Source organism: Anomaloglossus baeobatrachus, chromosome 4, assembly GCF_048569485.1.
Source record: "Anomaloglossus baeobatrachus isolate aAnoBae1 chromosome 4, aAnoBae1.hap1, whole genome shotgun sequence".
In the NCBI taxonomy this organism is placed as follows: Eukaryota; Metazoa; Chordata; class Amphibia; order Anura; family Aromobatidae; genus Anomaloglossus; species Anomaloglossus baeobatrachus.
The window spans coordinates 607,467,428-607,478,081 of NC_134356.1; the positions used below are offsets into that span (position 1 = coordinate 607,467,428).

General features: G+C 40.6%; 2 protein-coding genes across 2 annotated transcripts; one reads left to right on the plus strand and one right to left on the minus strand.

Annotated features, from left to right (window-relative positions):
* Window positions 1–608: 608 nt before the first annotated feature.
* LOC142302700 (uncharacterized) lies at window positions 609–5,106 on the minus strand. Its single transcript, XM_075343810.1, has 9 exons — window positions 4,944–5,106; window positions 2,543–2,602; window positions 1,801–1,851; window positions 1,651–1,721; window positions 1,500–1,568; window positions 1,328–1,425; window positions 1,155–1,236; window positions 944–1,060; window positions 609–683 (listed from the first exon to the last, which is right to left on the minus strand). Exons 1-9 carry the CDS (start codon window positions 5,104–5,106, stop codon window positions 669–671), a joined length of 726 nt encoding a protein of 241 aa, XP_075199925.1. The 3' UTR covers window positions 609–668.
* Window positions 5,107–5,799: 693 nt separating this feature from the next.
* On the plus strand, window positions 5,800–10,304 carry LOC142302701 (uncharacterized). The gene is made up of 9 exons (XM_075343811.1): window positions 5,800–5,962; window positions 8,304–8,363; window positions 9,055–9,105; window positions 9,185–9,255; window positions 9,338–9,406; window positions 9,481–9,578; window positions 9,670–9,751; window positions 9,846–9,962; window positions 10,223–10,304. The coding sequence occupies exons 1-9, from the start codon at window positions 5,800–5,802 to the stop codon at window positions 10,235–10,237; spliced, it is 726 nt and encodes a 241-aa protein (XP_075199926.1). The 3' UTR covers window positions 10,238–10,304.
* Window positions 10,305–10,654: the final 350 nt, after the last annotated feature.

Below are 10,654 nucleotides of genomic sequence, written 5' to 3' on the forward strand. Positions count from 1 at the left end.
GCTATGTATGTAGCAGAGCTATGTGTGTATGTATGTAGCAGAGCTATGTGTGTATGTATGTAGCAGAGCTATGTGTGTATGTATGTAGCAGAGCTATGTGTGTATGTATGTAGCAGAGCTATGTGTGTATGTATGTAGCAGAGCTATGTGTGTATGTATGTAGCAGAGCTATGTGTGTATGTATGTAGCAGAGCTGTGTGTGTATGTATGTAGCAGAGCTATGTGTGTATGTATGTAGCAGAGCTGTGTATGTATGTAGCAGAGCTATGTGTGTATGTATCCAGCAGAGCTGTGTATGTATGTAGCAGAGCTATGTGTGTATGTATGTAGCAGAGCTATGTGTGTATGTATCCAGCAGAGCTGTGTGTGTCTGTATGTATGTATCTAGCAGAGTTGTGTTGTGTGTGTCTGTCTGTATGCATGTATGATGTGTATCTATGTATGTCAGTGTATATGACTGTATAGATATGTCAGTTCTATACGTATTTTTGTGAGTTTGTCTTTAAATATGTATATGTATGTGTACGTATGTGTGTGTCTGCGTGTGGATGGGGCCCACAGGGACTCTTCCGCCCAGGGCCCACAAAAACCTGGAGCCGGCCCTGATACTATAAGTAGAAGAAAATAATACATATGGTGGGACGTTTCGGCCTTAACATCGGCCTTCTTCACGCCGTATTACACTGCAGAAAAGGTAAAAATAAGGTAGAATCAACACATGAAAACACGCTATTTACATATATTTACATTTATACATCAGAAAAAAGAATAGAGTTTCTATCTCAGAAAGGAAAATTTTGCGAAAGGATTTTTTCCATGTCAACATTACATCATTGGACATATGAAGTGCAACATTATATAGTAGGTTACCATAGAGGTAACATGTAAAAACCAGGCAAAAAGTGACAGTAGTAAAGGAAAGAACAATATATATGCCACCTACCTCCATAGGGATGAGGGAACTAGTTTCCAAAAGGTGAAGGGAGTGAATATAAGAAGGAATAGAATAGAGGGAACACTCTGGATATTGTTTTTTTCTATTGGTCACAGAAAACAATTCCTGTGAATAAAGGTAAAGGATTGAGTAGGTAGCAGACCAACATATAAAGTAATAAGGACCCCTAGTGGGGATATGTACATCTGGCTTAGTATACCTGATAGGAAAAGTATCTCAGGGTGCATCTGCTTTGGCGAGATCTAATGAGTATGCCCGTGGAGCATTTGGGATTGTGGTCCCTATAGTATAGAATGAAGAATCATGATGAGTATTTTTGCAAAAAAGGTTTAGTAGAGTGTCTATGGGGCATGTCGTGGATAGATTAGCTACCTAGTGGTACTGTATATCCTTATTTCAATAATATTGAGAATAATGTAGAACCTTGTTCCGGATATGTTATTCTTGACTACAGCACCACGCTGTTTGTCCTATAGAAAAAGGGGACGTATATAATCAACCAGTCACTGGAGCTATGATACGAGTTATATAGCAGTAGCGATACCTTTCTGGATTCCACAAATGAATTATAATTATTTGTTTGTTCTGTGTTGATCCTTACAGAATATGGCTCCTTGAAAGAAATGTAAGTTGAGCATAATTAGGATTATTGTACATATGTGTGGTCTTCAGTGTACAATGTAAAGCAATAGTACCTTGGAGCAGACTAGATTATTGATCACCACTTGTTGCAGGGAGTAGTTAACCAGCAGAAGCTTGCTGTAATCTAGGAAGGGTGGTATGTGTCAGGATTGAGAACAAGTACCAGGTCATATAATGAGGCTGCTCAGTATAGTAAGCGTTACCTGTGTTATCCTTATGCAGAAGGTATGTAATGGGGAGTGTGGAGTGTCCCTCTATGGGAAAAATGGACGAGATTAATAGATTATAAATTATAGATTATAAACAGGGTGCTCACAGGTGGAGGGGTGTAGGATCGCATCATACCTTATGGACGCCGTCTTCCCAGACTGTGGCTGCTGCAATGAGGGACTGCGCTCCCCGGCTATTTACTTCCGAAAACCGGAAGTGACGTCAGACGCCGGCGCATGCGCAGTAGCGCTATGCGTTCGTATTAGTGTGAATAAGGTACCGTTAGGTATGTAATAGAGACACAGGCGCCTGCGCAGTTGGTGATTTTTGATACTTAGGGGAATATCTGTACTGGGAAGACGCTTTCATAGTATGTAGAGGTTTGTAACAGTAAATAGAGAGGATGGATGATAGGGGATGAGAATGGAGAAATAAATGACATTATGCAAAACGTAGTGTGGGAATCACACTGCAGATGGTGCATATATATACAATACATACAATAAATAGTAAGCGGACATGAGTATATATATGTATAAACACTATGAACAGAGGCACAAATTAACCCTATTGAAGCATAAGTAGTATATCACAATGGTTAAAAGCCAAATAGGAGTCGTATGACCTAAAGGAGAAAAAAGTTAATGCATATAGTATAAGGGTCCCAATATACTACAAGGTGAGTACCAGTATAGCATACATAATACTATGTGGTGGTGCCAATATATACTTTACCATCTAACAGTGGGTGCGTAGTGGAAGCAGAAATGGTGGTGCAGGTTTTTCTTAATTTTTCTGTAAAGAATTACAAGAAGATTAGTCCTCAGGTATCCTACAGTTTAGGATAAACATATGAGAAGTTATTTTGTAGGCCAATCAATTTCTCTATTAAGTCCTTTAGGTGTAAGGGTTTGGAGTTTATATATCCAAAAGCTTTCACGCTTTTTCAAGAGTTCTATGTGGTTGCCACCACGTCGAGGCCTGTGTACTCTGTCTATAACTTGGAACCGTAATTGTGCCACACTATGTCTGGCTTCATGGAAATGGTGAGGGATAGGAAGCCATAATTTCCCACACCTAATGGTCGATTTGTGACTAGCGATTCTATCACCCACTTGTTGGATCGTTTCCCCTACATACAGCAAACCACAAGGACACTTGATTATATAAACTACGAAATTACTTTCGCAGGTAAAATGTTCCTTGATCTGAAAACTCTTTCCAGATCTGGGGTGCACAAAATGGTCACCCTTTATCACGTTTGAGCAGGAGGCGCAACTGAGGCAAGGAAAGGTGCCAGTTCGTTTAGGCGCTAAAAATGTTTGAGTGCTGGATTTTTCACTTCCCACATCGGCTTTGACTAGAGAATCTTTTATATTTTGTGGTCTCCTTTTACACATTAGTGGGGGAAGGGTAAATGAACCTACTTCAGGATAAGCCTTTTGGAGAAGCGGCCAGTGGCGATAAATGATGTTATATATTTTGGGCATAGAGGGGTGGTGTGTATGCACAAACGGAATTCTGTCATATTTGATAGTCTCTTTTTCCGTAGGGATAGCAAGGAGAGCCCTTTCCTTCTCTGTTTTTAATACAGTCTTAGGGTAGTTCCGTACAAGGAACCTCTCAGTCATCTCCTCTAATCTCTGTTTCTTGGTGGTGTCATCTGAGACTATGCGAGTGATCCTTTTAAACTGCGACCTTGGTAGACTGTTCTTGGTGGATTTTGGGTGACAGCTGTTGTATAAAAGCATACAATTGCGGTCGGTAGGTTTGCGATAGAGATCAGATGATAAAAGGCCCGTTACATCTTTCTTAATACACGTATCTAGAAAATTGATTTCACTTGGGTGATGGTTAAGTGTAAATTTTAACTCTGGCCATATACCATTAATGTAGTTATCGAAGGAGGAGAGGCTTGTAGTATCACCCTGCCATATGCAAAAAATATCATCGATGTAGCGGACCCAAACCAGGGCCAGTTCATCGAATGATGGGTAGGAATAGATGTACCGATTCTCAAAAAAATCCATAAAAAGGTTTGCATACGCAGGGGCTACATTTGATCCCATTGCGGTCCCGTGGCACTGGATATAGAAGTCATCTTTGAATAGGAAGTAATTCTCATTGAGAACTATTTCTAGGAGAGCCATGATAAAGTCGATAGAGTCTTGCCCTAGATTAGTGCCGTCCAGTGCTAATTTGGTAGCTTTGATACCCTTTGAGTGTGAGATGGAGGTATACAAGCTGGATACGTCCCATGTACAGAGGAGGTTATTGGGGGGTACTGAACCTATACTTTTAATTTTTTGGAGAAAACTATTGGTGTCCAGTATAAAAGACCTGGTCTTTTTGGTAAGGGGGGTAAGAATCTTCTCGAGGTAGATGGAAAGGGGTGAGAGGATGGAATCGGTAGAAGCTACAATAGGCCGCCCGGGGGGGTTTGTGAGTGATTTATGTATTTTGGGTAGGATATAGAAAACAGGAGTTATGGGATGTGTTTTTGTTAGAAAAGAACGAGTAGAAGAATCAATAGTGCCTTTGTCCTGATAGATGGTCAGTAAATTCTGAATTTTCTGTTGGATTTTGAACACTGGATCAAATGGTATTTTTTGATAAGTGGTAGTGTCGTCAAGTTGGCGTCTTATTTCTTTTATATAGTCATGTGTGTTCAGAATCACAATTGCCCCTCCTTTATCTGCCGGCTTGAGGGTTATCATTTTGTTATTCTTTAAAGCGGTTATAGCTAGTTTTTCTGATCTACTAATATTGCTATGTGTCGGGTAAAACCCTAATTGATGTTCGTGCATATTGTCTTTGATATCACGGTCAACTAGTGATATGAAGGTTTCCACTGCATGGTAGGTTTTTGGCGGCATAAAAGAACTGGGATTGTATAGACCAAGTGTCCTGATATTAGTCTCGTTAGGGGGTGTCGGTGAGTCCCTAGCCTGTGGGGGATTAGTGCCAAAGTGAGTTTTTAGCCTAACGGATCTATAAAACCTCTGGATATCACTTTCCAAAGTAAAAGAATCCCACCTAGGTGTAGGGCAAAAGGTGAGCCCTTTGTTCAATACGGTTAACTCATCTGGTGTCAGTGTGTAATCAGATATATTCATAACTAAATTGGGACCCTTACCTGTGATCTCAAGGTCATCGCCCAATCTCCTCCTCCCCCTCCTCGACCTCCTCGTTGGTTTGGTTTTCTTTTTCCAGGTCCTAAAAAAGGTGCTGCACTTGTGTGACTGCCACTGGATTCGCTTCCAGATGAGGCTGAGTGATAGTTTGGTGGTCTTCTCCATTGGCGTGTGTTGTTTGCTTGCCAATCTTTCCATCTGTAGACTCGATTTTGTAGATAATCGTCAGTATCTCTCTGAAATTTCTGTCTTTTTTTGTCCTCCAGATTTTTCTTAAAATCTTTAAGGGTATCGTCAGCCTTCTTTTTGAAGGTAGCAAGATCACCGGGGGTCAGACTATCCGCTAGTTGGGTTTCTATGGATGCTATTTTATCCTTAGATTCTTTGATAGCAATTTGAAGATGTTCTATAGTTAGAACAATTATATCTAAGGAGCATTTGTTCAAAATTTGTTGGTACTTTTTACAATAGTCCTCGTTATTTGAGAAGAGAGTGGGTCTCAGATTGCATCCGATGCAATCTGAGACCCACTCTCTTCTCAAATAACGAGGACTATTGTAAAAAGTACCAACAAATTTTGAACAAATGCTCCTTAGATATAATTGTTCTAACTATAGAACATCTTCAAATTGCTATCAAAGAATCTAAGGATAAAATAGCATCCATAGAAACCCAACTAGCGGATAGTCTGACCCCCGGTGATCTTGCTACCTTCAAAAAGAAGGCTGACGATACCCTTAAAGATTTTAAGAAAAATCTGGAGGACAAAAAAAGACAGAAATTTCAGAGAGATACTGACGATTATCTACAAAATCGAGTCTACAGATGGAAAGATTGGCAAGCAAACAACACACGCCAATGGAGAAGACCACCAAACTATCACTCAGCCTCATCTGGAAGCGAATCCAGTGGCAGTCACACAAGTGCAGCACCTTTTTTAGGACCTGGAAAAAGAAAACCAAACCAACGAGGAGGTCGAGGAGGGGGAGGAGGAGATTGGGCGATGACCTTGAGATCACAGGTAAGGGTCCCAATTTAGTTATGAATATATCTGATTACACCCTGACACCAGATGAGTTAACCGTATTGAACAAAGGGCTCACCTTTTGCCCTACACCTAGGTGGGATTCTTTTACTTTGGAAAGTGATATCCAGAGGTTTTATAGATCCGTTAGACTAAAAACTCACTTTGGCACTAATCCCCCACAGGCTAGGGACTCACCGACACCCCCTAACGAGACTAATATCAGGACACTTGGTCTATACAATCCCAGTTCTTTTATGCCGCCAAAAACCTACCATGCAGTGGAAACCTTCATATCACTAGTTGACCGTGATATCAAAGACAATATGCACGAACATCAATTAGGGTTTTACCCGACACATAGCAATATTAGTAGATCAGAAAAACTAGCTATAACCGCTTTAAAGAATAACAAAATGATAACCCTCAAGCCGGCAGATAAAGGAGGGGCAATTGTGATTCTGAACACACATGACTATATAAAAGAAATAAGACGCCAACTTGACGACACTACCACTTATCAAAAAATACCATTTGATCCAGTGTTCAAAATCCAACAGAAAATTCAGAATTTACTGACCATCTATCAGGACAAAGGCACTATTGATTCTTCTACTCGTTCTTTTCTAACAAAAACACATCCCATAACTCCTGTTTTCTATATCCTACCCAAAATACATAAATCACTCACAAACCCCCCCGGGCGGCCTATTGTAGCTTCTACCGATTCCATCCTCTCACCCCTTTCCATCTACCTCGAGAAGATTCTTACCCCCCTTACCAAAAAGACCAGGTCTTTTATACTGGACACCAATAGTTTTCTCCAAAAAATTAAAAGTATAGGTTCAGTACCCCCCAATAACCTCCTCTGTACATGGGACGTATCCAGCTTGTATACCTCCATCTCACACTCAAAGGGTATCAAAGCTACCAAATTAGCACTGGACGGCACTAATCTAGGGCAAGACTCTATCGACTTTATCATGGCTCTCCTAGAAATAGTTCTCAATGAGAATTACTTCCTATTCAAAGATGACTTCTATATCCAGTGCCACGGGACCGCAATGGGATCAAATGTAGCCCCTGCGTATGCAAACCTTTTTATGGATTTTTTTGAGAATCGGTACATCTATTCCTACCCATCATTCGATGAACTGGCCCTGGTTTGGGTCCGCTACATCGATGATATTTTTTGCATATGGCAGGGTGATACTACAAGCCTCTCCTCCTTCGATAACTACATTAATGGTATATGGCCAGAGTTAAAATTTACACTTAACCATCACCCAAGTGAAATCAATTTTCTAGATACGTGTATTAAGAAAGATGTAACGGGCCTTTTATCATCTGATCTCTATCGCAAACCTACCGACCGCAATTGTATGCTTTTATACAACAGCTGTCACCCAAAATCCACCAAGAACAGTCTACCAAGGTCGCAGTTTAAAAGGATCACTCGCATAGTCTCAGATGACACCACCAAGAAACAGAGATTAGAGGAGATGACTGAGAGGTTCCTTGTACGGAACTACCCTAAGACTGTATTAAAAACAGAGAAGGAAAGGGCTCTCCTTGCTATCCCTACGGAAAAAGAGACTATCAAATATGACAGAATTCCGTTTGTGCATACACACCACCCCTCTATGCCCAAAATATATAACATCATTTATCGCCACTGGCCGCTTCTCCAAAAGGCTTATCCTGAAGTAGGTTCATTTACCCTTCCCCCACTAATGTGTAAAAGGAGACCACAAAATATAAAAGATTCTCTAGTCAAAGCCGATGTGGGAAGTGAAAAATCCAGCACTCAAACATTTTTAGCGCCTAAACGAACTGGCACCTTTCCTTGCCTCAGTTGCGCCTCCTGCTCAAACGTGATAAAGGGTGACCATTTTGTGCACCCCAGATCTGGAAAGAGTTTTCAGATCAAGGAACATTTTACCTGCGAAAGTAATTTCGTAGTTTATATAATCAAGTGTCCTTGTGGTTTGCTGTATGTAGGGGAAACGATCCAACATGTGGGTGATAGAATCGCTAGTCACAAATCGACCATTAGGTGTGGGAAATTATGGCTTCCTATCCCTCACCATTTCCATGAAGCCAGACATAGTGTGGCACAATTACGGTTCCAAGTTATAGACAGAGTACACAGGCCTCGACGTGGTGGCAACCACATAGAACTCTTGAAAAAGCGTGAAAGCTTTTGGATATATAAACTCCAAACCCTTACACCTAAAGGACTTAATAGAGAAATTGATTGGCCTACAAAATAACTTCTCATATGTTTATCCTAAACTGTAGGATACCTAAGGACTAATCTTCTTGTAATTCTTTACAGAAAAATTAAGAAAAACCTGCACCACCATTTCTGCTTCCACTACGCACCCACTGTTAGATGGTAAAGTATATATTGGCACCACCACATAGTATTATGTATGCTATACTGGTACTCACCTTGTAGTATATTGGGACCCTTATACTATATGCATTAACTTTTTTCTCCTTTAGGTCATACGACTCCTATTTGGCTTTTAACCATTGTGATATACTACTTATGCTTCAATAGGGTTAATTTGTGCCTCTGTTCATAGTGTTTATACATATATATACTCATGTCCGCTTACTATTTATTGTATGTATTGTATATATATGCACCATCTGCAGTGTGATTCCCACACTACGTTTTGCATAATGTCATTTATTTCTCCATTCTCATCCCCTATCATCCATCCTCTCTATTTACTGTTACAAACCTCTACATACTATGAAAGCGTCTTCCCAGTACAGATATTCCCCTAAGTATCAAAAATCACCAACTGCGCAGGCGCCTGTGTCTCTATTACATACCTAACGGTACCTTATTCACACTAATACGAACGCATAGCGCTACTGCGCATGCGCCGGCGTCTGACGTCACTTCCGGTTTTCGGAAGTAAATAGCCGGGGAGCGCAGTCCCTCATTGCAGCAGCCACAGTCTGGGAAGACGGCGTCCATAAGGTATGATGCGATCCTACACCCCTCCACCTGTGAGCACCCTGTTTATAATCTATAATTTATAATCTATTAATCTCGTCCATTTTTCCCATAGAGGGACACTCCACACTCCCCATTACATACCTTCTGCATAAGGATAACACAGGTAACGCTTACTATACTGAGCAGCCTCATTATATGACCTGGTACTTGTTCTCAATCCTGACACATACCACCCTTCCTAGATTACAGCAAGCTTCTGCTGGTTAACTACTCCCTGCAACAAGTGGTGATCAATAATCTAGTCTGCTCCAAGGTACTATTGCTTTACATTGTACACTGAAGACCACACATATGTACAATAATCCTAATTATGCTCAACTTACATTTCTTTCAAGGAGCCATATTCTGTAAGGATCAACACAGAACAAACAAATAATTATAATTCATTTGTGGAATCCAGAAAGGTATTGCTACTGCTATATAACTCGTATCATAGCTCCAGTGACTGGTTGATTATATACGTCCCCTTTTTCTATAGGACAAACAGCGTGGTGCTGTAGTCAAGAATAACATATCCGGAACAAGGTTCTACATTATTCTCAATATTATTGAAATAAGGATATACAGTACCACTAGGTAGCTAATCTATCCACGACATGCCCCATAGACACTCTACTAAACCTTTTTTGCAAAAATACTCATCATGATTCTTCATTCTATACTATAGGGACCACAATCCCAAATGCTCCACGGGCATACTCATTAGATCTCGCCAAAGCAGATGCACCCTGAGATACTTTTCCTATCAGGTATACTAAGCCAGATGTACATATCCCCACTAGGGGTCCTTATTACTTTATATGTTGGTCTGCTACCTACTCAATCCTTTACCTTTATTCACAGGAATTGTTTTCTGTGACCAATAGAAAAAAACAATATCCAGAGTGTTCCCTCTATTCTATTCCTTCTTATATTCACTCCCTTCACCTTTTGGAAACTAGTTCCCTCATCCCTATGGAGGTAGGTGGCATATATATTGTTCTTTCCTTTACTACTGTCACTTTTTGCCTGGTTTTTACATGTTACCTCTATGGTAACCTACTATATAATGTTGCACTTCATATGTCCAATGATGTAATGTTGACATGGAAAAAATCCTTTCGCAAAATTTTCCTTTCTGAGATAGAAACTCTATTCTTTTTTCTGATGTATAAATGTAAATATATGTAAATAGCGTGTTTTCATGTGTTGATTCTACCTTATTTTTACCTTTTCTGCAGTGTAATACGGCGTGAAGAAGGCCGATGTTAAGGCCGAAACGTCCCACCATATGTATTATTTTCTTCTACTTATAGTATTGACAAATCATTGAAAAATAAAAAAAACACAAAAAAATTTTTTGAAAAAAACTAAATTTGTTGGTCTTTTTATACCCTTTTTGAGTAGAGAGTGCAGTGTCTACAATATACATCATCCCATTTGGTTTACCAGCGCCTTCAGTGTCTTGTATCAGAGTGAGTATGTCGCGGGCGGAGGAGGGCACGCTGCGCTCTCCCACTGCTCGGGTCCGGCTGCCGCTGCTGCTGCGGCTGCTGCTGCTCGGTGGTGGCTCGAGCGGTGGGCCGGATCCCGGGGACTCGAGCGTCGCTCCTCGCCTGTGAGTGAAAAGGGGATTGGTTTTGGGGATTTATTGTCCGTGACGCCACCCACGG

Coding starts and splice junctions, on each gene's coding strand:
- LOC142302700 (XM_075343810.1), bottom strand. CDS start 5,106: ATGGAGAAGACCACCAAACTATCACTCAGCCTCATCTGGAAGCGAATC. Junction 2,603..4,943: donor CGATGACCTTGAGATCACAG/GTAAGGGTCCCA, acceptor AATTCTTTACAG/AAAAATTAAGAAAAACCTGC. Junction 1,852..2,542: donor TACGCACCCACTGTTAGATG/GTAAAGTATATA, acceptor TTTTTCCCATAG/AGGGACACTCCACACTCCCC.
- LOC142302701 (XM_075343811.1), top strand. CDS start 5,800: ATGGAGAAGACCACCAAACTATCACTCAGCCTCATCTGGAAGCGAATC. Junction 9,407..9,480: donor CATTTGTGGAATCCAGAAAG/GTATTGCTACTG, acceptor CTTTTTCTATAG/GACAAACAGCGTGGTGCTGT. Junction 9,579..9,669: donor AGGATATACAGTACCACTAG/GTAGCTAATCTA, acceptor TCTATACTATAG/GGACCACAATCCCAAATGCT.